Raw genomic sequence first — 24080 nt, forward strand, 5'->3', positions numbered from 1 at the left:
CCACCGTCCATGAACCTCTGCGGATGCGCAGTTCCTCTGCGAATGCTCTGCCCGCTTTAATGGGATAAAAAATAAGGAAAGAATTGATGACTGGAAGAAAGAAATAGAATGGGAAGGGTGAAAAGAAAACCACCGCACCGTACGAAACACAGTAGCATGCTACTATTTCACGTCGGTCTTCTGTGAGGGTGTGGTACTTCCCCGGTGCGAATACTGCCTACCTTATATTAATATTATTTAACTTTTGCTTGTGGACTTACTAGATTATTAATGTAAAATTGTAAAGTTGAAAGTGTATTTGTTAGTTAATTTGTTTATCTGTTTATTTATTTGTCTTTCATTCAGGGACGATTTTCTGGACTTTATAGTACGATTTTTGTGATTAGGGATAGTAGAGGCTAGAGTGATATAGGGTGTTTTTACCACAGTTAAACAACTCATTCTCATGAGAATTTCCTTTGGCCACATCGTTGAAACCGCGGGCGGAAAGCTAGTTTATGTGTTACTAGGTATATTTTAGAGATAATTTTCTATACAATATTTCCTATTGAATGTGCTATCGCTTATATTTTTGAGTATCAACAATAAAGATAAATATATAGAAATAGAAACTAAACAAAATTAACGTATATTCTAGCTTATCTAATTGCAAATTAGAAAATATAATGCGACACAACATGCAGCATATGGCAAATTAATTATTCAGTGTAGTACTAATAGAGCCATCTATCGCCCGTGGTCGCTATTTCGAAATCAGACAGTAAATCCGCGCTTTATTCGTGAATGCTGAATATATATAATTCACTAGACCAACACCAGAGGTCGCTCCTAAGTTTCGTGACGTCATTCAGTTGCAATGACGTCATGTGCACATTTTCACAAAACTCATAAATTGTTACAAATATCAGAAAAATTGCAGCTATTTTTAATTTGCTTGATACTTGTAAACATAATTTAATTAACAGTCTGTAAATGTCATTACTTAAATAAGTAATGAGTGGTGTTACTTTCAATACATGGGTTACTATAGGGTACCTTTTCTAATTTACAATATTTACTTCTTGTGAATATCTGGAACAGGCTTCTATGTTATATTAGATCAAACATTTGGTCTTGCATTTTAGTCACTTGGGACTGAAAGAAAGGTAAAATACGCTACACTAAACTGATCATCAACTCAAACTTACAATGAAAGCTATCATATTGAAATACTTCCACTTCATTCAAAAATAAACAGACATATCTCTTAATCGTTGAAAGCGGAAGAGAAGGAAAATCACTGATATTTAATGTGAGTTGATTGATCTAGAGATTATTGCAGTAGTTCCTGTATGTTGGGCGTCTTGCGTTCGCTTTCCATACACCAGAGCTATAATCATGAGCAAACAAGTAACATTTCAATATAATCCATGTGTTTTAGACATGCTTATTGTAGTTTCCTGAAAGAGTTTGGTTTATTGTTTATAGTTTGGTTTATTTATTCGCTAAAAGTGGTAATCCTGTCAGTAATAAAATGTACGAATTTCCGAATTTTAATAAATTTTTTATTGGTACCGATGCTAAGTCTACATCGAATCTTCTGTCACAGCTGGTGTATACGCAATATGTTTTGGTATAACCAATATATTACATAACATGCTATGTAGTTCCAGATTGATAAAGTTTAGTTAGCATAAGTGGCCTCTTTTTTATTTTTCTAGACTTTGTTTCAATTAAGTTTCGTTGCTGAGACCGGGACAACAGAGACATAGCACCTATTAATACTTCTACTGAATCTCTTTTCTCTCTCAACTGGGAAAAAATAAGGTTGAAAGTTTCAGAAAAGTCTTTGTAGAAGAACGATGAGGTAAAAACTTGTACACTATGTCAATATGAAAGTTATAGCGGATGTTAATAAGGTATTTTATGCGATGTTCAACGGATGAGATTTTTATATAAGATAGATCACATACATGATTCTTATCACAATAATAATCAGATGAGGGAATTTCCTCGGAAAAGATTGTTATTAGTGAATTGCTTCCTAATTGGGTATTGTAAAATAAATCACTAAACTTTGTATACTTATTAAAGATCGATATTCAATAATTTCATAACTTATTCTTAATAACCTGGTAAAGATCTTCCTTACTTGGATATACGAGTACTCTGTAGAGAGTAAGACAATATAGTTGAATCTATCGTAAGGGCGTGTTTTTTAAGATTGTTATATTATATTCACCATTATTATATTGATACATATCTAATTCACGATTAAATAATATTAAGAGTGAAACAAAATAATAAAACTTATTTATAAGATTTATTATACCCTTACTATAGAGGTGAATTAAGAAATGTTTATATAGATGATGTAAGATGCTAGGTAGATAGATAATGCCAGATATTTTAAATTATCGAAAAGCATTTAATGAATTATGCCTTCAAGTACCTATCGATATCTACACTAATATTATACAAAGGAAACTTTTGTATTTTTCTATGTTTGTGATGTTTTGACAGAAAAACCACTGGACCGATTTCAAAAATTCTTTTACCATTAGAAAGCTGCAACTTCATTGAGTGCGGCTATATATATGTACCACGGGCGAAGACGCGGGAACAGCATGTTTCATATATTTGTATCCATATCACTACATAGTAATTAAGTCGCTTTTTCTGTCCCTTTATTGCTTATGTGTGCTTAAATCTTTAGTATATTTTAATAGATAGAGTGATTTAAAAGGAAGCTTTTTATGCATTAAATCTATTATCATCTTACTCCAAATTTAATGCGTTAGCCGCGGACAAAAGCTAGTTAAATTATATTTTCTTAATAGGTGCCTATGAAATCTTATATATAAAAATTAATGGCTGTTCGTTAGTCTCGCTAAAACTCGAGAATGGCTGGGCCGATTTTGATAATTTTTAAGCTTGATGCATTTATAGTAGTCCAGGGAAGGTTTAAAAGGTAAAAAATACGGATAAATATTTCGAAAAAAGGTCAATGGCGTTGCGAAGTTCGCCGGGTCAGCTAGTTTAAATTAAACATTTTCATTATACATTAACTTCAGTAAAACCTTACTACCTAAAGCAATTTATAAGATATTACATATAAAGATGCGTTTAAACTGAGCTTGTCACATTACACGTAATAGAAAACTGCAAGAAGTGTCTAAGTGTAATATTAATTCTCTCCTGTCCATTCTCTGACCATAATGTGCGCGTGCGCAGTGGGGCTCATATAAAAACAAACACTGACCTATTTCATTTTTCATAGCGCTGTAGTGTTCGATATGGTCACTAAACTTTAAGAAAAATATTACATAAATAATTACGGTTCAGATTTATATGTATGATAGTGCAGTGGATTGGTGAAAACAATATTGTTGAGGAATATATTTGATACAGCTATCGAAATGACTTTTTGTTAAACTATTGTGGTTTTTGTGTTCATACATAGTTAATACTAGAAGATGGATAAGGTAATGCAATTTTCAGTATATTTGCTTTATTCGTCTACCTCCTATTTCCATAAATAATTAATAAACTTCATAAAATAACATGCCCATGTGCACTACGTATAAATATTTTTTAAACGAGAATTAGATTATAAAGATTTAAATAAAAAAGACATGTGCTCCTGTATTATATACTACTTTTGGTAACTATCATACATACATACATGATAGGTGCCAATGGGAGTAGTATAAGATACCTACATACAAAATACCCTGTATCCTGATTTAAAAATAGCTGTAAATTGAGATGATGATTAATATAGCTTTAATTAAAAATTGTATTTGATTCAGATCATCAATGTTTATTTTAAATTCGCCCTGATTTGATTCGATCTATTTTATAATTATATAACACTTATAGTCAAAGTATTTTATAATTATTTTGAACTACCGTATCTAGTTTGTATCAGAATTTAAATAACAAGAAGTGTAGAAATTGGGATGAATACTCAATTGGAATATAAAAAAATAAAAGAAAAAACTCGTTTTAAATATAATTTTAAAACTATTATTATACAATTTTCTTTTTTTCTAAAATATATCTTAAGCAAGAAAATTAAAATTGGACGTATCGTTTTTAACCTTCATGTTTATTCTGTGATTATACAAAACATTAAGTGTAGAGAGTTTAAAAATCTACATCATAATGGGAACTGTACGAGATAGCAGAACAACTCTCTTAAAATCCGGTTTATCTAGATTTCACACAACACCTATAGGTACCCTATACATATTGAGAAAATGAGTCATTTTAATTGCTTTCAATTAGTGTTACTTAATTATCACATTTTACTACAAAAGTTTGTGACAAATTTAATGGTTTTTTTCTTAATTATAGTATATAGGTATTATTCCATAATGCCTTTTTATATTTTTAAGTAGGCAGGCAATTTCATAGAAATATGTACCTCGAAACGGTGAAGGAAAGAAACGGCATGTCTGAGAATAAAAAATTCGACGACATGTGACATCCGCCAACCTGCATTTGGCCAGCGTGGTGGATTATGGCCTAAACCCTCATAGGAGACCTGTGTCCCATGGAGAACATATATGGGCTGATGATCATGTACCTTTTGTTTAAAACGTTCTACCGTCTCAGGCAAATTTCACAGTGAATATCTTTCCAAAAAAATTTCAACATTACCCATAAAAATTTTACCTACGTGACTAGCTTCACTTTAAATTACATATTATTTGAAGCAGAAAGCACATTTAGTAATTTCTCTAGCGGTCTAAACAATTAGACTGAGAAGAACAGTTAACGTTCTGCTTTATTTGTTGCACGTAACGTTACAGAAAAGGCTTATGGTAACGGATTGTGGTTTATATTGTATCAATTTTGACATTCATAATTTTACGATTTATCTTCAATTTCATTGTTTTATTACAATCTAGCTTCTTAACAGCAGCATTTAGAATTAAATTAATATTATTATCGGGGCTGCGAGACAGCCAAAAAGTTAAATAAACTCGCTTCAACTATTTTCGCTCTATAATAGGCGTGTAAATAAGAGGCGTTTACGTTTTAATTTATGCCTTGCCATTTTGCCATAATATTTCCTATAGATATGATTTATTTTCCTGAACTCTATAGCTGTAATCAGTATACTATCATACTATTAAGAAATCGCCGAGAAGCTTACCATGAGAAGCTTTAGTCATTGATAATAGCGCTATTCAGCGCTTGATTTCAACGAGGTAGTTCTTGTAGTCAATATTAGGCAAGCAAGTACAGAAGCTAAATGAATATTTCAATAGTATTAAAACTGTAACGCGGCACGCGAAGCGTTCGTTGACACTGAAAACGCATGAGTGAAATAGAAAAGGAAGATTATTATTTTAATTAATTCGTTTTTTCTTAGATTAATGAAAAGCGAAAACTATTTCATTATCACATTATATACATTTGTACACAATTTAAAATGAATACGCAGTTATTAGAAACCTGTGAACGGAAAACGATTTTATTATTACAGCAAGAACTTTGTCTTAATTATGAATGAATGAATGAATGAATAAAGCTTTATAATTATCTAATTCTATGTTAAACTTTTATTTACACTATTCTTTTATTAAGATGCTGAAAATTATCTATGAATGTAACAATTATATGGCTAAGTAATAAAAAGAAATGGCGCCCTTAACTCAACTCTATGATCAGCCATTCTTTTCACCGTCTAAAGTCAGCCTATTGCCTACGGTAGTCAGAACCATCTGTACAATAGACAAAACGAGCATTAATTATGTAATCGTAAGGCGTTACAAATGAATTTGGCTCTCAGTCGATTTCGCTGCCAGCCGCCCGTGACGCCTCGCTAGGACATTCACATCACAATGTCTACTCGCATGATCGTGACAATTAACTTCATTGATGTATTGCGTATAAAAAGGCAATTATAGATGCAATGTTAATCTTAGAACGTCACCAAATTAGCTGTTTTGAGATAAGTTTTTAAAGTAACAACAGATGGAGCAGTTGTTAAGAAATAGTTATTTTCTTTTCGAATCAGTTATCAGTGCGGTTAGAGCAGTGTTGACCACTGGGTTAGGACTTCATAGCCACTACTGGAAGCAGAGAAGAAAAACATCGAGAGGAAACCGGGTCAAGAGTGAATAAGTTGACCGATTTGGCCAGTCCTAGCATAGTGTACAATATGTGTGTTGTATTGGGAACAAATATGAGCTTATAATGATGATGATACATCAGTGCTCTAATACAATACATTATATATTTATATGTAATAAATACACTGAGATGTTAAATAATGGGTACAAATCTTGCTGATTTTAAAACGAGACGGCGTAAAATTTGTGAAAAAAAACTTGCGAAATCTGAACACTAGACATACATTTTAGGAAAAACCACATCCCGTCTCGTATCTTGATCGGAATTCCTTTCCTTGAAAGCCAATAATGGTAAATGTCTCTCAACTCTCTTCAAGTGGAAACAGATGGACCGGTTTCGTTTGAAACAAAAACTATCTTTCCCGAGTAACTCACATTTATTAGTTTCCTGTACGAGTTGATAAAAGGCGATAAAACTCGTTTAATTCGATCGTTGTAATTCAAATACTATACAACGGCAGTACATAATAATCAATAAGCCCATTTTTTTATTCTTGAGAAAGTTTCTATATATCGGCTTCCTTTGCATTTCCTATAACTTGCTATATATATTTTTTCAGCTACTAATATTCTGTGCTCTGTGGTCAATAAGCCATGGAGCTTATATGAGTAGAATGTCATCTATAAGCCGGTTTCGGGGACCAACAGCATTTCGACCGGGAGTCATCCTGCAAAGACCCAACATCTTTCCGCCAAGGATGATGCCAGCGTCGCATCGAACACCTTTTGTTGTGTACAGGAATCTTCCACATAGGTTTGCTTCATCAAATAAATTATTTTTTGTTTTTTAATTAAAATATAATTTAAAGCACAAAAACTGCGAACTCCTATCCTAACAATTATTATAAAAGGTGTAAAATTAGTACACCTTTCGATCAAAACTTAGATTATACAACAGATGATAGTATTTTTTTGTTTGTTGAAAGCTAATCGACCGATGTTTTTTACCAATAGAAATCTTGGTATATATATATATATATATATATATATATATATATACTAGCAATCCGCTCCGGCTTCGCCCGTGGTACATGTATATCCTATAGCACTTTTTTATGTCATAGTCGGCAATGGAGCTGGTAGGTCGCCTGATGGTAAGCGCTACCACCGCTGAACATTTGGAAGGAAGGCGTAAGGTCTGCAATTGACCTTACGTCAATTTTGTAGAGGTACAAATGGATTGAATTGATAAAAAAAAAGCAGTGGTGGCTCAGTGGTGAGAACCTCGGACTTCAAAATCGATAAGTCGGGGTTCGAGACCGGGCGAGCGTGCAGGAAATAAATTGATTTTTCAATTTATCTGCGCATGTAGATAACATTACCACTGCTTAAAACGGTGAAGGAAAACATCGTGAGGAAACCGGCATGTCCTAGAATCAAAAGTTCGACGGCATGTGACATCTGCCAACCCGCACTTGGCCAACGTGGTGGATTATGGCCTGATCCCTCATAGGAGGCCTGTGTCCCAGCAGTGGGAACATATAAGGGCTGATGATGATGATGATGATGAAATGGATTGCCGACTTAAAATTGGCCTATAAAGCACGTACTTATAAAGCACATACACATTCAACGGTAAAAGAATTTTTTAAATCGTTTCATTAGTTCCCGCGATAGCGCTGAAACAAACTTGAAACAAACAAACTCTTCAGCTTTAAATTGTTAGTATAGATATTAGGTACATCTATATAATAAAAGTTAACTAGGTAGAAGATACTACATACATAATGATTGTCAAAATTTCAAATTGTCAGAATCAGACCAAATTTGAATGGAATCACACCAGGCAGGCTTAAGAATCATAAAAATCGGTTCACCCAGTAAAAAGTTATGAATTATTATAATATACATACACAAAAAATACAGTCGATTTGATAACCTTCTTCCTCTTTTTCGAAGTCGTTTCATAAAATAAATCAATATATAAATAATATGTAAACTGTCAACTGTTAAACAGATACGCAATAAAACCAATGGCTCCAGTAACAACACGAAACGTCTTTGGAATACCATGGAAAACCACAGCTCGTATACCCGTGCCGGTGCCAGTAACTCCAGAATACGATTTCGCTAGAACTGCAGCCTCTGCGCAACCGGTGATTCGGACTGACGGTAGTATTTCACCAATCAATATGCACAATACTATTGTAAACTATTTTTATCATTTCAATAAAAACTATTATTCTTCAGTACTCTTAAGATGTTCGCATTTTTGACGAAAACTTTTAATTCAAGGGATGATCTTAAAAAAACTGAAATTGACGTTTAAAAATGATAAATTATTAACGAATTGAAAAAAGAAAAAAAAAATTATCGCTACGTGGCATTTGAATTATTTTTGCCAAACCGTAGCAACGCCTAGCCTGTCGGCCACCCGTGATCCCGCGTCTGCAATCGAATTTCTACTACTATTTTGGTTTTATGTGCCCAATAGACACCCAATCTATTGAGTTGATTAACGCTTACAATTTCCAAACTGATATTATATTTCTCATATTTTGCTTAAACAACAGCAGGAACTATCTGACCTTTCTATTCAGAATTTAATTTATATTTAATTTTTCTTGCACATTTTATACCTACATTCGTCCACGGCAAGAGGATGTGTTGCGATTAGTTTTCTTTTCACTTTTTTCATAAAATTTGCTCATGTAGACATCCTCATTGCTGTGGACGGACTCTCTGGTAAAATTCCTTATGCTAACAGGTGCGATCCATACTATACCAGCGCCGAATCTTAGTTTGTCAGAGAAACCCATTGTAGTGGCCGAAGTTTTGACGTCCGAAAACAGAGATGCTAACATTCCTGCTGATGGGGTAAAACAGTAATTTAGTATTTCTTACATTTATAGCACGAGTGTGCCATTAAACTGTGAAGATAATTTAAATTAACAGGTAAAATCAACATATGAGGTTACAGAAAAAATTACAGAGAATCCAACATATGACGTACAGGCCAAGATCGAAACACCTACGGGATTTTATAAGTCGAACGTAAGTAGCATTCTTTGAAAACAAATGAAATTTGATTTTCTAGAATAATATAAAAAAAACTTTAATTCGATTTACTTATTTAGTCCGGGGTTAACTACGAATTCAAAAACAACGAACCACCACAGCAGTATAGTCCAGAATATGGACTTATACAAGTACAACAACAAATGTCTTCCATTACACCTCAAGAGTTTACAGTTCAGGTAAAAATATAAAATAATTTTTATCATTATTAAATAATTACATTTACATTTCTTACAACCCTTACAATAACATTAATCGAATAATATTTCGCCACCTCATCTTTTCCATTTGTGGGATTATACCTAAATCCGTTAATGTCAATTCTACATCCTTCCAATAAGTCTATTTAACTAAATCTATTCTTTCAGAGATATAACGGATTGCCATCTCATCAGGACTTAATACATTCTGGAGCAGAAGGAATAATTATACCCCCAAACGCATTATTACAATCTGATCCACTGTTTTTACAAAAATTGCAAACCCAACTATTGCAAAGGTATCCGGCAGTTGAATTTATTCCATACAACCCAGCAATACAGGCCCAAATCCCGCCGCATAATCAAGAATCACAACCATCATACTACTCGCAGAATGAACACTTCATAAAACAGGCTCCAATGGCTTTCGTGCCCAGTGATGGAAATAGAAACATAGTGCAGAGAGAAACACAAGAAGGAACCGTCCAATCTCTGCCGCCACAATCGTTTATTCCAAGCAATATTACCGAAAATCCTACAATAGTGACAACTACAAATCCCCCTGAAACAACCATTTCAAATGTAGTAACTGAGCCTCAAATTACCACAACCACCGAAAGAATTGAAGTTAATTCAGAAAATGAAAGATCAAATCCCATTTATTATTCACAGATAGGTCAAACCGGTAACAATGATAAAGTGAACAGTTATTACTCAGCAATCAACGATATAAAAGAGACATCCCCCAAGGAGGAAGTTAACAAGAATTTCGATAAAAGCATCGTAAAGTCTTCGGAAAGTACAACTATAATAGCAACTTCGCAGGAATCTGATGCGACTCATTATTTGGATAATAAAGATAAACCAGAAGCTAATGAAATATTACATGTATATAAAAATTTCATAGCGTCTCCATTTGAAAAGCCCGCAGAGTCTGTGAATATAGTTTATTCTTTACTAAGAAGAACTTCAACAGCACCAACAGAAGAGAACAAAGAACAAAATGTGACTACAACAACAGAAAAATCAGTAGAAACAACTGCAAATACGACTAAAGATAACCAAAGGGAAAGATCTCTTTTGAACAGACAACCCATAAGATTTACACTAACTGAGAAAAGATCAGCAGATAGCAAACCACAACAGGTGGTCAAAGCGAAAATACCACCAAAAAGCAAACTTATATTCGACGATAAGACTGGTGAACCCATTTTACGAGTTTACGCAAGCTACGTCGATAATCCGGCTAGGGTAAGTTCCTTGTTTTTCTAATTAGATACCAATAAGATAGATGCGTTCACTTCTTTACATTAATGTAATCAGTTATCTCGTCTTTTTATATATTATTGGTATAAAAAGACGTCGCTTCCCGCTGTCTGTCACTATGTATGCTTCTATCTTTAAAATTGAGCATAGGTGTCCATTCTGGTTGTTCTAATAGATAGTTTGATACCAAAGAGTATTATTATGTAACATGCCTATTACCATGCGGGTTGCACATGGACTGCCGGAAATAATTAATACTATGACTTTTACAGAAAGAAGTAATCACTCAAAAACTGACCAACATGAGGCATCTAAGGGAAGTGGTGCCGAAGAAGCAAGAAAACCCAGAACACTTCGATGCCGCCACAGTAAATGCTTTAGCATCGGACGTAAATCAGTTTGGCCAGAAGATAAAATCAAGAAATGACGCAGCCAGACAAATACTATTAGACGAATATAATTAATAAATTAATTACTTCAAATAACTCTTCTCTAACATTGGTTAATTTATGTTTAAATGAAATAATAAATGGAAAATTACTAACCTTCGATTTAAAAATAACAAATCGCTCATAAAATAGATATAAAGTATTTATAAGATGTAAATATTTAACTTTAATAAATAAATATATTCCAAAGACTTTTCTTACAGAAAGATTATATGCTGTTAAAGCTATTATTACTATTATTAAATTCTTCAATTATTTTGAAATATTTTTTTAACAGAATTTATTTGATATTAAATTACTCATAAATGTTCAAATATGTAACACATTATTGAAAGTAAAATAGTCTTTATCATAAATTTATTACAGTTAATTATCGCCTGTGTTTATTATTTTAATTACTTAATAGAATTGAGGCATGTTTCAAAACAAGATTTCAGATAAATGAAATATTATTAAATTTGTGTGTTATATAAATTATTTATTCCTACTAACAGGTATGAGGGAAAATAAGGTAATTTAAATTGGTATATTATTGTCCTTAATATTAGTATAACTTCAATAATTTGAGCATTTAATTTATTTACTTTAAAGTATAAGAACACTATATTTAATATTTGAAATAATACTACAATAAAAACAAATTTTAATACACGCTTTTTATTTCACATCTTCGCTTTGTACATACAAATAAGTGTATATTTATAGAAAACAAATTAAACAGCAAACACAGAAAGTTAAACCATTGTACAATGAAAACCACCACATTATAGGAACAAATAAAACTGATTATTTGAAACGAAATACATTTTACACAGCATTATAAAACATTCCAATAATTTAAATTTCCATTGGCCTCAATTCTATAAACTATTTAGATGGCTTTAATAAGGCATGTAACTATTATAAAAATGATTACATTATTATACTCAACAACGATTTAAAAATGTAAAACCTCATTATTATCAAGTCACTGTGCTTTTTAAGTTATTGCTTGTAATCACTTTTTGAACAATTATTAATAAATAGTGTTTGAGATAGCTTCTATTTCCAAGTATTTAATTGTATATTACCGTCATATACGGACAGATGAAAGGAAGTTATAAGCATTACTTAAATAAATAATATATATATTTTTTTTTATTCTGAAGAAATTTACTTGTTTTTATACAAAGTTATTAATAAATACGATAACACAATTAAGATTTTGAGAACATAAAGGGCAAAAACGTTAAATCACACAAATATGTATTTCAATTTAGATCTATAATATTCCAATATTTTTGGCATGTTGCATTCTGCTTCTTTTCAAAATCTGATTCAAAGTATATCATAACATTATATAATAAATTATATTGCAATATTTCTTCAAATATAAATTATAATTCCTGTGTGTGGAAATCAACTTATAAACTCTTAAGTTAGTTAACTCACAAATGAATTTAAATTAATACTTCATGTCCCAAGAAGGTGTACAACAATTTTATATACTTAGCTATATAACAAAGACAAAGAAAACTGTTTGTTTATGGGCCCTAACTATTAAATAGAAAATAATAGCAATGGAATCTACAGAATCAACAATCAAATCTGTAATCATCACATAGTTAGACCACAGGGACACAACTATTATTTGTGGATTTATATTGGTTTCCTTGGAAAGAAATTTGCAACCTGAATGCTAGGTGCTACTTAAGTTTCTCCAACTGGTCCATAAACCAGGGCCGACCTGATGCTCTCTGTGTGAGAATGTCACAGCCTGTCTCAGTCACTAGCAGGGTTTGTTCAAACTGAAACCAAAAAAATTCGTTTAAGAAAAATCATCAGTCACATTACCAAAACACTGCGTTATTCAGCTTATAATATTTCAGCTCCTCATTTGAAGTGGTAATAGGTCTATGGGACTATAAATAACAGTCTATAGCTGATATATGAAACAAACATATAAGAAATTTCATGAATGGAAATTTTCACATTCTCATATCTTTATATTCTGTCCTTATATCTTTAAGTAAGTTAAGAAAATCATCTATAAAAATTTATTGATGAATATACAACAACTAGTTAATAATAATAAAAACAATTATGAAATAGCACTTTTAGCTTGTATAACAATTTTACTGTGAAACACAGAAACGTGTTAGAAATTGCATGAAAAGAGTAAGAAACTCACTTGAGCTGATCTAGAGCCGTCTGCAGTAACAGCAGTCCACTGGTCTGGCCACTGTTCATCCCGCCAGCCACCCTCATTGATCATCGGCTCAATTGTAAAGCAGTGACCAGGCTTCATCACTCCAACTGCCTTGTTTTCTGTAAAAATATAATTTGTCTTTAGAAATTGAGGTGGTAGTGCATTCAATTGAAATCATTTAATTTATTGCAGAACATTAAAAAATTCTTAAATTATGATTAGCATGGATATTTATTGATTGTATTACTAGTGGCAAGAAAAAGCTCGACAAATAACAGAAATAAGGCTTAAGTCACTTTTTTTTATTTCAATCTGAATAGTGTTAAGGGTAATTCTTTTTGATAGTAAAAGTCAACACACTTTGTACATAAATGGATATGTTTACCAAACAAATTATTTCAGTAGGTATTAATTGTTCAATTAACATAATTGTAACATACTAATAATATAGATGATCTCGGGAAATATAATAAAATTCTAGACACAATACTTGAACATAAATAAAATTACAGTTGAATAATTAATGAAACATAAGAAAATCATTCTTCTTTTATTTTCAGTGGTCCAAATTTTTTCTTAACAACAATTTTACACTAAATTAATAAATAAAACAGTGGCTTACTAGCATAATGAGGAACATTTGGTGCTGTATGGAATAACCTATGTATTCCGTGACCACAGTACGACCTCACAACGCTCAATCCGTTCGCCTGTGCATGTTTCTGGATCACATTTCCGATCTCCCTGTACTTCTCTCCTGGTTTAACAATTGCTATCGCTTTTTGTAAGCATTCATACGTGACCTGTACAAGTTTACGAGAGGATTCTGGCACATTCCCAACAAAGAATGTCTCATTCAGATCACCGTGGAAGCCCCTGTGATAGACTGTTACATCTACGTTGCAAATATCACCATCCTACAATAAAAAAAAAATTATCAATGCATATAAGATGAAAGGAGTAATAGTGATTTTTCCCCAGATATTTCAAGGAATAAAATTATGTAAATTTTGTTTGTTTAGATATGAAACAATATTGTACCAAATAGCAAAGGAAACTGGGCCAAGAATAATATTAACTTGTATATTATATGTTTATTTTTACAAAAATAATAGAGCGATAAGTAAGTACCTACAAAGAATTGAAAATGTTTTAGAAACTCAATTATTGGTCTTTTCCAAGTAACCACTTTTACACAGTTATTGCCATGCTTTGGTTCTATATATATCTAGGTATATAGAGAACGGTGTAAATACCTGCAAAGGACGAGTGTCTGGAATTCCATGACATATAACCTCATTGACAGATGTGCAACAGCTGTTTGGGAAATTGTGATAGTTTAGAGGGCTTGGATAACATTCCCGCTCAATACATGCCTCGTGGACCACTCTGTCTATTTCATCTGTAGTTACCCCAACACCACATGCTCTGCAAATTATTTCATAAGGTTGACTTGACTATTTTATAAATTATGACTAAAATTAAACACAACAACCAACTAAAATGTATAAATCAAGCAAAGACATATATTTTGAAGTTTAGTCTAATTCTAATAAATATTTGACGATTCAAAGGCATTTGAAAAAAAAAATTGTTGAAGCACATTTGTTTTACATTTAAATGTTGTTTATTACCCTAATAATAATTTGTACTCTTTTTACTCACTTGGCTGCTTCATCAAGCACTTCCCTTCCAAGCCGGCAGGCAACCCTCATGCCTTCTATTTCTTCATCATCTAACACTTTTATTTGGCCAGACCCCTTTGCAGCATTTTCTGATGCTGGGAATCCCGTTGGATGATCAGCATAATCCGGGCGGCCAATGTGAGGCGGCACAGTACGCTTAGCTCCAGGTGGATATGGCCTCAGCTTTCCCGTAAATGGATAAGACGGCCAAGGATTATATTCTCCGTTAGATGCATCTGTATTTTCACCTTCTACAACAAAGTATCAATAAATTGACCTTAGTGCTAGTCAGAAAAACATAACCTATAAACACTCACTCGCTAAAGTATGGATGATTTTGTGAGTCTTCCATGATTTCTTGAAACAGTCCTGGTTGCAGAAAAAGGAACCTTGTATCCCTAGTTTTACACAAGTAGGACATTGTAGCTGTGCATTCGAAGTACAGCCAGGCGTTTCACACATTCCGATTGAAGCCATTTTTATATTTAAATGGTAGATAAATAAATTTAAAAAATATCTAATCTGTGACAAAACAACTCTTGAGTTTTGACATTGGCATAATATGCAAGTACCACAGATAAAGAGTTACTACGTAAGTAAGAACTTAATGTCCTCTCAAAATCCAAATGCTACTTAAATAAAGTAGTCTATGGTTGTAAGAAATGTTTAAATTTAAATTTGTGTTATAAAATAAGCTATTCATTTTATGCCAGTGACATCGTTAGGTGCGGAAACTATTAGTACGTAATATATTAGTATCCACTCCAGACAACACAAAATGTAAACCGAATGCCGATAAAGGTTTGTCGTTTAGGTAGTATTATGTTATCTATGGTTTAGGTAAATGGTAGTTGGCACTTGGAAGTTGGACAGTTAAGATTTGACATTTGACAAGAATATTGTTTACTAAAAAGTAAGCCACGCTTAATACAGCTGGGCACTACTTAGTACTTCATTGTGAGAATCAAAGTTATGACAATAGCACATAAAGCAGGCACTTGACACCTTATGACGCGATGCAACTAAGAATAGGAACAGAAACGATGAATGAAATTTTGTTAATTGAACAGTTCCAGAATAGCAATACCAAGGTCAGGCAAATGCCCGAATCGCTTTCAGTCGACCTCTTACTCGCGCCGGGTAAACTTCGCTACGAGCGACGCGTAAACCCTTTTTTATTTCTAGCAAAAATGCCTTCCTGTGTTTTTAGGTGGTGCACAAATTACACCGCTACTGTTAGAAACAAGAAAAACGTATCATTTCATTCGTAAGAACATAATTTTTTATTAAGGCGTAATAAATGTATTTAGCAATTTTTTTATATTTTACTGTAGTCGACACGTGGAAGCAGCGAGCTAGTTAAAATCTGTTTTATGCGTGATAATGAATAAGAATTTGGGTGCGGCCCTAGACAGAGAAAACAATCTACCCGTGCATGCCGTGGCCATAATATATGAGATTAGCTATTTATAACGTCAGATGCTAGTGCTGTAATATCAAAAACGGTTACCCATATTTAGGGAAATTAAAAAAAAAAACATTTAAAAAAAAATTACCTTTTCGATTCACTTTAGTTAGTTCTTTAAGTGTAAGTTGGTATGTTCTCACGAAGCGTATAAACTACTGATTCGCTTTTTGTCATTGAGACATCAACAGATTCGTATTTATGGTCTAAGTGTAATATGGCCTACATACGAGTATTTTTTATGGCTTCCTATACTTGTTTTCAATTCTCATCCATTGCGACCAGTGGCAGCTTAATAGCTGAAATGGAGTAATCTTGTTATTTCTTCTTAGAGGAAAAACTGTAATATTACTGAACTGGATATTATGTTTTGCTTGTTATTCATCGAACCAATAATTAATTAAACAGTTTCGTAAGCATGGGAACAGCTATAACTTGATTCTGGCAGCTTCTGAATTAGGTTTAAATATGTTAAATTATTATATTTAACGATCTTATTTCTGAATCATATTTACTCTAAATAATAAAGGCTAAAAATTCTACAAGATATGAAATTAGACTATTTTATAGTTATGCCTCATATTATGAGGTATATTATGCATATAATAAGACACTCCTGTGATTTTCTCACCGTAGATTTGGCAACCAATGGCATTCCTTCTCACCATTTAATAGTATAGGTAAATATCATACGGAAATTACGTTTCATGTAATTTACGTTTGTGAAGATTTTTTTCTTATTTCTTTTACTCATAAAAATACTGATAATACAGTTAATCTTTAAGACTCAAATAAAACTTGGTCAGCATTGTTGCTCTATCCTTTTCTTTCTAATGCATGTTTTATTATATAAAGAATGACTGACTGATGTATCAAAGCACAGCCCACTCTACTAAAGCAATCCGTCTGAAATTGTAAGAGATGAAAATGTATACTATGAAAATTTATTTTCACCACACGGGCAAATCTGCGGGCAGCAATGTGTAACGTATTTGCTTCTCTTTCTAGTGCAACACATATATCACGCAGTCTATAGTTTTCTCTGTCTACGAGCGAGGCTTTGCGTGTTTTACACGGCCGTTGCCGGGTGAGCTGGGGCAAATTATATCGTATAATCGAGAAAAATCTCAATAATGTTACTTATCACTTACTTATTCTATTTTAGATTACCCAAGTATGGTCAAATGAAAGAAAAGTGGTTAAATGTTATTAGGAATCAAAGACGTGAAGATGATTGGATGCCAACTATATATTCCACAGTGTGTTCCGAACATTTTGTGACTTCTGATTTTATAATTACAAAAAAGAATACGCGAAGACTGAAAAAAAATGCAGTCCCTGTGATCAAGGTAATTAGATACCTACATATTACTCTATCTTATTATTTTATTAACTGCTATGTTTAATTAATTATTACAGAGTGCATGGCATGTGGTTTATGAGAAAACTATATTCAACAAGCTGACTAATATACGACGACAATTCGCGCATCAATATATCCCACATTTAGAAACTGACTTCTAAAAATAAAATAATTAAATTCAAGTAAAATAAAACAAAGACGCGCAAGAATCAATAAATCGCAGGTTTTAACACTTTGAAGATGCGCTTACAAGGTAAAAAAAAATGTCAGACTACATGCAGCGGTCCACCGTGACACGTGTGACGTCATGACATACGACACGACATAACCGACAGCATGTATTCGACGATACCATATGAATTCATCGTTGCATGCGATATTCGATTCGATGCGATTTTGCTTAGGTAGTATCCCATGGCAGAAGTTAAAAGAGATGCCTAATAAAGGATACAAATATTACATTGTTTCTATCGGTCAATGCACAAAAGTTAAAAATCCTCATAAATTCTGTTTTCGTGTACCAAACAATATCACAACGAAAAAAAAGTAGTGCGAACTAATGAAGCGTGAATTAATTGGCCCTAGTAGCATGTATGTGAATATAGTTTTGATGTAAATAATTGTAAATCTTTATATATATAAAATTCTCGTGTCACAGTTTTCGTTGCCAAACTCCTCCGAAACGGCTTGACCGATTCCTCTGAAATTTGGTAAGCATATTGGGTAGGTCTGAGAATCGGCCAACATCTATTTTTTATCCCGATGTTCCTACGGGATACGGACTTACGCGGGTGAAACCGCGGGGCGCAGCTAGTAGTTATATAAAAAAATACTTATTAATAAATAAACTAATATTTATACTAAAAAAAAAATCGTAAATGTTATTAAAACTATGATATCTCTAATATATAAAATTCTCGTGTCACAGTTTTCGTTGCCATACTCGGCTCCGAAACGGCTTGACCGATTTTGATGAAATTTTTTGTGCTTATCCGGTATCTATGAGAATCGGCCAACATCTATTTTTCATACCCCTAAATGATAAGAGTAAGGCAGAACAGCGTTTGCCGGGTGCAGCTAGTTATAAATAAAAAGAGGTAGATATCGCATAAGCACGCACGGATTGTTGAGACTTCAGGAAAAACTAAGGCAATTGCTGCAGTTTGATATACTCGGGTTATAGCAGCGAGCTAAGTGTGTCCGCGGGGTAACAAAAATGCCAAGTTGTGTTTTGAGAAAGTGCAAAAACTATGGTGCCAAGAAAAATACGAGTTCTGGAGTTTCATACCATACGTAAGTATAATAAAAATATACCATATTTGTATTTTTTACGATTTATTTCTCACTAGCTGTGCCCCGCGGTTTCACCCGGGTAAGTCCGTATCCCGTAGGAATATCGGAATAAAAAGTTGCCTATATGTTATTCCAGTTATCCAGCTGTCTACATACCAAATTTCATGGCAATTGGTTCAGTAGTTTTTACGTGAAAGAGTAACAAACATCCATACATCCATACAAACTTTCGCATTTATAATATTAATAGGATTTTCAAATAAATTTCGTATTATTGACATAGTGGTTCGAAAAGGATAGAGAATAGGAGGGCATTCTGCTGCGTGACAGGGATAAATAGCCATGCATCATAGATTAATCAAACAGAAGCGTAAGCGTAAGGTAGGTACTATATGTGGCGTTGCGTTTTATATTTTTATGATTAATCTTAATATATATAAATTACGTGTCACGTTGTTTGTCCGCGATGGACTCTTAAACTACTCAACTGATTCTAATTAAATTTGCACGTTATCTGCATTTTGATCCCCGAGCGGAGCCGGGGCGTGCAACTAGTATTGTTAGTATATAGAATGAGATAAGTAATAGCGGGCTGTCATATATTTTGTTAGTAAAATTTTAATGTACGTAGAATGTACCTGTATAAAACATATTATCTCATAATGTTTTACTATTTTCCAGGTTTCCAAGTGATGAGTTGATTAAAAATAAATGTGTTAGTATAGTTAAGGCGGAAAGGAGTGAACTTGACTGGATGCCTAGTAAATGTAGCACAATTTGTTCTACACATTTTAAAGACGAAGATAAATTCATAACTCCAAAAGGACTCAAGCGTCTGAAAAACACTGCAGTACCTGTGATAGTCCAGGTAAAACTAAATCTATATCTATTATTATAAACCTGAAGAGTTTGTTCGGCTACTAAATTAACTAAATTAACTAGTCCATTTATCAAAAGTATAGAACATCATGATATATCAATAGGAGCGAGGTGCAGGGCCTCGACCCGAGCAGCAGAGGGAACCCCGAAGAACAGCAAAATAACATTACGAACCATAGGACAACAAGGACGGACCGACGTTAGTCGTAAATACGAAAATCCTTATTTTAATAATAAATAGAAATAAATTTTGTTTGTTGTTTTATTTAAAACATTTATTATTAGGTATATTTTTTATATTCTAAATATTAAATCATTACCAATATAAGAAATATACCTATTATCACAGGCGCGTGTAATGAAGTGTATTATTAATTATTCAATCTCCTACACATTTACTTAATTTTTATAAAAGGGGCCAATCTAAGAAACAGCTACTAACTACTGCGAAAAGCAAACTTATAAATATAGATAAATTGCCTTCAGAAATTTGATATAGTGTCTAAAATATAATATTTACTGTAAATAGATTAACTTTTCGCTTACTTACTGTACAACGGTGGTGATAAAGTTTCATCTATTCTTTAAAAATGTATCATTTCCATTTGAATGCTATACAACTAAAAATAAAAAAAAAAATATTCTCAAGTCATTTTATGTTTTATTACAGGTCGAAAACGATACTAACAATTTTATTCAATTCAAACTTGTTGGGGGAAGTTTAAGGATAAAGCCGAACATATGTCCTCATAAACTCGACTATCAAAAGTCGCACGAAGAAACGCGTCGAATGGAGCATGACAATTCTTTAAAAAAAGAGGTATCATCGACTTCGAGTGAATCGCTCTCGTGTGAGCGTTTTGAAATAATTGAATGCGATAATAGGCTGCGTATCAAAACGGAAGATCCAGAAGCAGAGGTTATTACCATTAAATAATAATTTATATACTTTTAAATAATAATTTTAAAAAGACAGCCAAAAAAGTTGTAAGTAAATGAAAAAAAAAAACTGCGAAAAGGAAAGCAGTAGTATAGAAATCAGCATATAGGAACTAGACAAAATAAAGAATATTTACACTAATTTACACTTAAAATTATTTTTAAATTATTATTTGTAAAATCCATACTTTCGACGTATGTACTTGCTTCTCTAGAAAAAAAATATCAAAGTGGGTGATTGCAAATATTTGAATTTTTTTTCTCGATGTCTTTTTTCCTATATCGCGACGCTCGCAGAAAATATACGAAGTGGTAAAACCTCTAAACAATCATTTTTGAAACTCGCGGTACAGTATCCAGCCAAACAGGTTCAGGAACCAAATCACTGGACCACTGTCACAACCGAAAAAATAACAACATTCAAACCTCTAATAATTTGTGCTCATATAATATATATGTGGGCATAGAAATTTCCTTTGCTAAAATAATATTGTATAATACATAAATTGATTATCTGAATAAACCATACCATTTACATTCCAGACCCATAATGTGCATATTAAAAAATCACTCAGTGACGATGAATTGGAAGAAGATGAAGATGAAACTGTATCAAAAGTAATAACGACGACTACTGGTGCACACGATAATGTATCTATAAAATTATTATTGTTATTTGTATATTTTTGCACATACAAATTTGCATCACATAGAAATATCAAACACTCTTTCCTGCGAAAACAGCTTATCGTATAAAATTTGGTACAGAGATAGATTATAGTCTGTATTAGCACATAGGCTCCTTTTTACCCGGGTACCAGGCGTGTGACGCCGTGGGTTTCAACTAGTTTATAATAAGTGCATATATTAATAGACAATAGATAAGCATATTGCGGTTTATTTCATTTGCATACTATAAATAACAAATCTGGTTGAAATTCACACCTTATGTTGTGGTAGTAAGGTACAATGTATATTGTATAGCTCAGAAAACTCTGCCGAATATACGAGTAGGCAGAGTTTTGAAGCGGACAATTTTTAGCACGATTGCGACACTTTTATTGTTTTAACGTACAATGTATATTTTATTATATCATTTATATTTCAGATCCATAACATATATATTAAAAAATCACTCAGTGACGGAGAATTGGAAGAAGATGAAACTGTATCAAAAGCAATAGCCACCAGCATTCCTGGTGCACCTGGAAATGTATCTGTAAGATTTATTGCTTTTACTAGTTTTTAATTAAGTTCTATGTATATTTTGCACACACAAATTTGCAATTGTTTCAGTTTATTTAGAGAATTTTTAATTTAGGCATATAATATTAAACAGTGTTAAAATAATACAAATAATTAATCTAATAATAAATACTAATTTTAAAGATTTTGTTTCAGATATCATTTTCGGATATGGATGACGATGGAAATCTATCAGCTTCTGTGAGTTTAAATATATAAATATTTATTATATTTTAATTGAGAGTAAATGTATGTAAGTAGGTATATGTGCCTAAATATTGAAATTTCAAGTTCAGTGAACTGATTTTCATGGATTTTAATGTATTGAATGATGATAATTACATACAAGAAAGGCCTGAGCTACTTATTGTCACGAAAATAAAATTAAGGGGGCGGACTTTCGGTTTAATATGAAAAAATTAAGGATGTGACTTGAAGATTCAATCTGTCTTCAATGATTATATGTTACTACAATTATGATAAAATAGTAATTTAGTTATACGCGGTATGAGTTACTACCTCCCTATTGGTGAGTCCCTAACACCTCGTGAAGCCAGTTTTGATATAATATGTTCACTCAATTACGTATTTTGTTATCTTTAAAAAACCATAGGATACCTGAAAGCAATAGCATACCTAGATTTATTTTAAGTTCATAATTTTTTTTTTTCAGGAATTAAGTTGTTCTGATGTTGATGAAGTATTAGAATCGCCAAGACACGCGATGATGCGTAAAGAATTACAAAAGAAGACGGAACTGCTCAAAAAAATTCAAAACAAAATTGGAGCACTTCAAAAAAAGAATGGAAGGCTTGAAAAGCGAGTGGCTTCCCTAAAGAATATTGTTGAGACGTATAAAAAGGGAAAATGCTGTTGCCATACCAAAATAAGCGATGAAAGTGACAGTGACAGCAAATCGCAGAATGATTAGGTTACTTAGCTTTTTAATTTCATGTGGTGCATTGACACACTCGTGAGAAAGCGCACACACATATGTAAAAAATATGTAAGCTTGCTATTCATCTTGAAATTCGCGGATTCGTGTTAAAAACGGTTTTTCGGACGAATACAGTTTGTACTACCTACAGAGGTTTCTTCGAACTAAGAGGCGAATGGCGAACGTGATTGTAACGCCTAATGAAAGTGACAAATAAATATGTAGAAAGAAATAAATAATTATGCGTATTACGTTATGAAGACTAGATACATATAGATTAGTCATACAAATTAGGGAGATCAGCGCGATATTTTCTTTAAGAAGTAAATATAATTTTGGAAAAAACATTCCCTCTAGTAAAATTCCTGTGATTTAATTGATATAGATTAGTACTTAGTTATCGCTTACATTGCTAAATTTTACAATGTAAATAAAATTTTTATAATAAATATTATTGAGTTCTCTTGTTGTTTTATTTTAGAAATGTTATACTCATAAACAGTACGGCGTACCTATAACTAAAACTTCAGATAAAGGTATCTCCACTTCAATCATTTTCTTATTGGTCTGTAATGATAAGATAAAAATTGACGATAGTATTGAAGACAGCAGGATTGATTTTTTTTTTTTGTTGGAAATTCAAGTATACAAATTTGTGTTTTGAGAGTAGATTCGGGACATAAAACTCTAAAAGAATGATATAATTAAATAGATAAAAACTTTCTATATCATAATCTTGTTTCGGGCTTACTTCTTCCGAATCTTGGTACCATGTAAGTAACCTACTTATGTGATTAACTTCAACGTTGTTTGTAAATATCTATAAGGGTTTAATAAGAAAAACACTTACCATAGACTAAATATTTGTGAACCCGATTTAAAATACCGTCTGGTAAATCAGTGGACCTGATTATAGCGTTTCTAGTATGAATATATAAGAAATTAAATCCTGATATCAATTCTTCAGTGTTCATTGCACAATCGATTAATAAATAATAAATTATTGATTACAAAATCTTCATCAATAC

The 24080-nt window shown here is 32.4% G+C and overlaps 3 protein-coding genes across 8 annotated transcripts; 2 read left to right on the top strand and 1 right to left on the bottom strand.

Annotated features, from left to right (window-relative positions):
• Positions 1–3239: 3239 nt before the first annotated feature.
• On the top strand, positions 3240–11587 carry LOC119840553. Of its 2 annotated transcripts, none has more exons than XM_038367238.1 (8): positions 3240–3464; positions 6686–6879; positions 8083–8237; positions 8833–8942; positions 9021–9119; positions 9203–9322; positions 9512–10594; positions 10882–11587. In XM_038367238.1, the coding sequence occupies exons 1-8, from the start codon at positions 3456–3458 to the stop codon at positions 11071–11073; spliced, it is 1962 nt and encodes a 653-aa protein (XP_038223166.1). In that variant the 5' UTR covers positions 3240–3455; the 3' UTR covers positions 11074–11587. The 2 variants fall into 2 exon arrangements, with proteins under 2 accessions (XP_038223166.1, XP_038223167.1); XM_038367239.1 differs by having other exon boundaries at positions 8854–8942.
• Positions 11588–11703: 116 nt separating this feature from the next.
• Positions 11704–15475, bottom strand: LOC119840555 (methionine aminopeptidase 1). Its single transcript, XM_038367241.1, has 6 exons — positions 15249–15475; positions 14912–15182; positions 14503–14674; positions 13869–14163; positions 13229–13365; positions 11704–12845 (listed from the first exon to the last, which is right to left on the bottom strand). The coding sequence occupies exons 1-6, from the start codon at positions 15406–15408 to the stop codon at positions 12744–12746; spliced, it is 1137 nt and encodes a 378-aa protein (XP_038223169.1). The 5' UTR covers positions 15409–15475; the 3' UTR covers positions 11704–12743.
• A 330-nt stretch (positions 15476–15805) lies between these two features.
• Positions 15806–23503, top strand: LOC119840539 (THAP domain-containing protein 5-like). Of its 5 annotated transcripts, XM_038367212.1 has the most exons (9): positions 16055–16198; positions 17033–17076; positions 17405–17483; positions 17562–17745; positions 20602–20850; positions 21414–21521; positions 21979–22089; positions 22272–22316; positions 22789–23503. In XM_038367212.1, exons 1-9 carry the CDS (start codon positions 16122–16124, stop codon positions 23044–23046), a joined length of 1155 nt encoding a protein of 384 aa, XP_038223140.1. In that variant the 5' UTR covers positions 16055–16121; the 3' UTR covers positions 23047–23503. The 5 variants fall into 5 exon arrangements, with proteins under 5 accessions (XP_038223144.1, XP_038223140.1, XP_038223142.1 ...); XM_038367215.1 differs by lacking the exon at positions 17033–17076 and having other exon boundaries at positions 16062–16198; XM_038367216.1 differs by lacking the exons at positions 16055–16198; positions 17033–17076; positions 17405–17483 and adding an exon at positions 15806–16022.
• The last annotated feature ends 577 nt before the right edge of the window (positions 23504–24080 follow it).

Source organism: Zerene cesonia, chromosome 6 (genome assembly GCF_012273895.1).
Source record: "Zerene cesonia ecotype Mississippi chromosome 6, Zerene_cesonia_1.1, whole genome shotgun sequence".
NCBI classification, from domain to species: domain Eukaryota; kingdom Metazoa; phylum Arthropoda; class Insecta; order Lepidoptera; family Pieridae; genus Zerene; species Zerene cesonia.

Excerpts from the sequence above, each read along its gene's own strand:
- LOC119840553 (XM_038367238.1), top strand. Across the intron at positions 8,238-8,832 it reads ACCGGTGATTCGGACTGACG|GTGCGATCCATACTATACCA; the intron begins GTAGTATTTCAC and ends TTATGCTAACAG. Across the intron at positions 9,323-9,511 it reads CTCAAGAGTTTACAGTTCAG|AGATATAACGGATTGCCATC; the intron begins GTAAAAATATAA and ends CTATTCTTTCAG.
- LOC119840539 (XM_038367212.1), top strand. The coding sequence starts at position 16,122 with ATGCCTTCCTGTGTTTTTAGGTGGTGCACAAATTACACCGCTACTGTT. Across the intron at positions 17,484-17,561 it reads TTTTACACGGCCGTTGCCGG|ATTACCCAAGTATGGTCAAA; the intron begins GTGAGCTGGGGC and ends ATTCTATTTTAG. Across the intron at positions 21,522-21,978 it reads CTACTGGTGCACACGATAAT|ATCCATAACATATATATTAA; the intron begins GTATCTATAAAA and ends TTTATATTTCAG.
- LOC119840555 (XM_038367241.1), bottom strand. The coding sequence starts at position 15,408 with ATGGCTTCAATCGGAATGTGTGAAACGCCTGGCTGTACTTCGAATGCA. Across the intron at positions 14,164-14,502 it reads CAGACACTCGTCCTTTGCAG|GATGGTGATATTTGCAACGT; the intron begins GTATTTACACCG and ends TTTTTATTGTAG. Across the intron at positions 12,846-13,228 it reads ACGGCTCTAGATCAGCTCAA|TTTGAACAAACCCTGCTAGT; the intron begins GTGAGTTTCTTA and ends TTTTGGTTTCAG.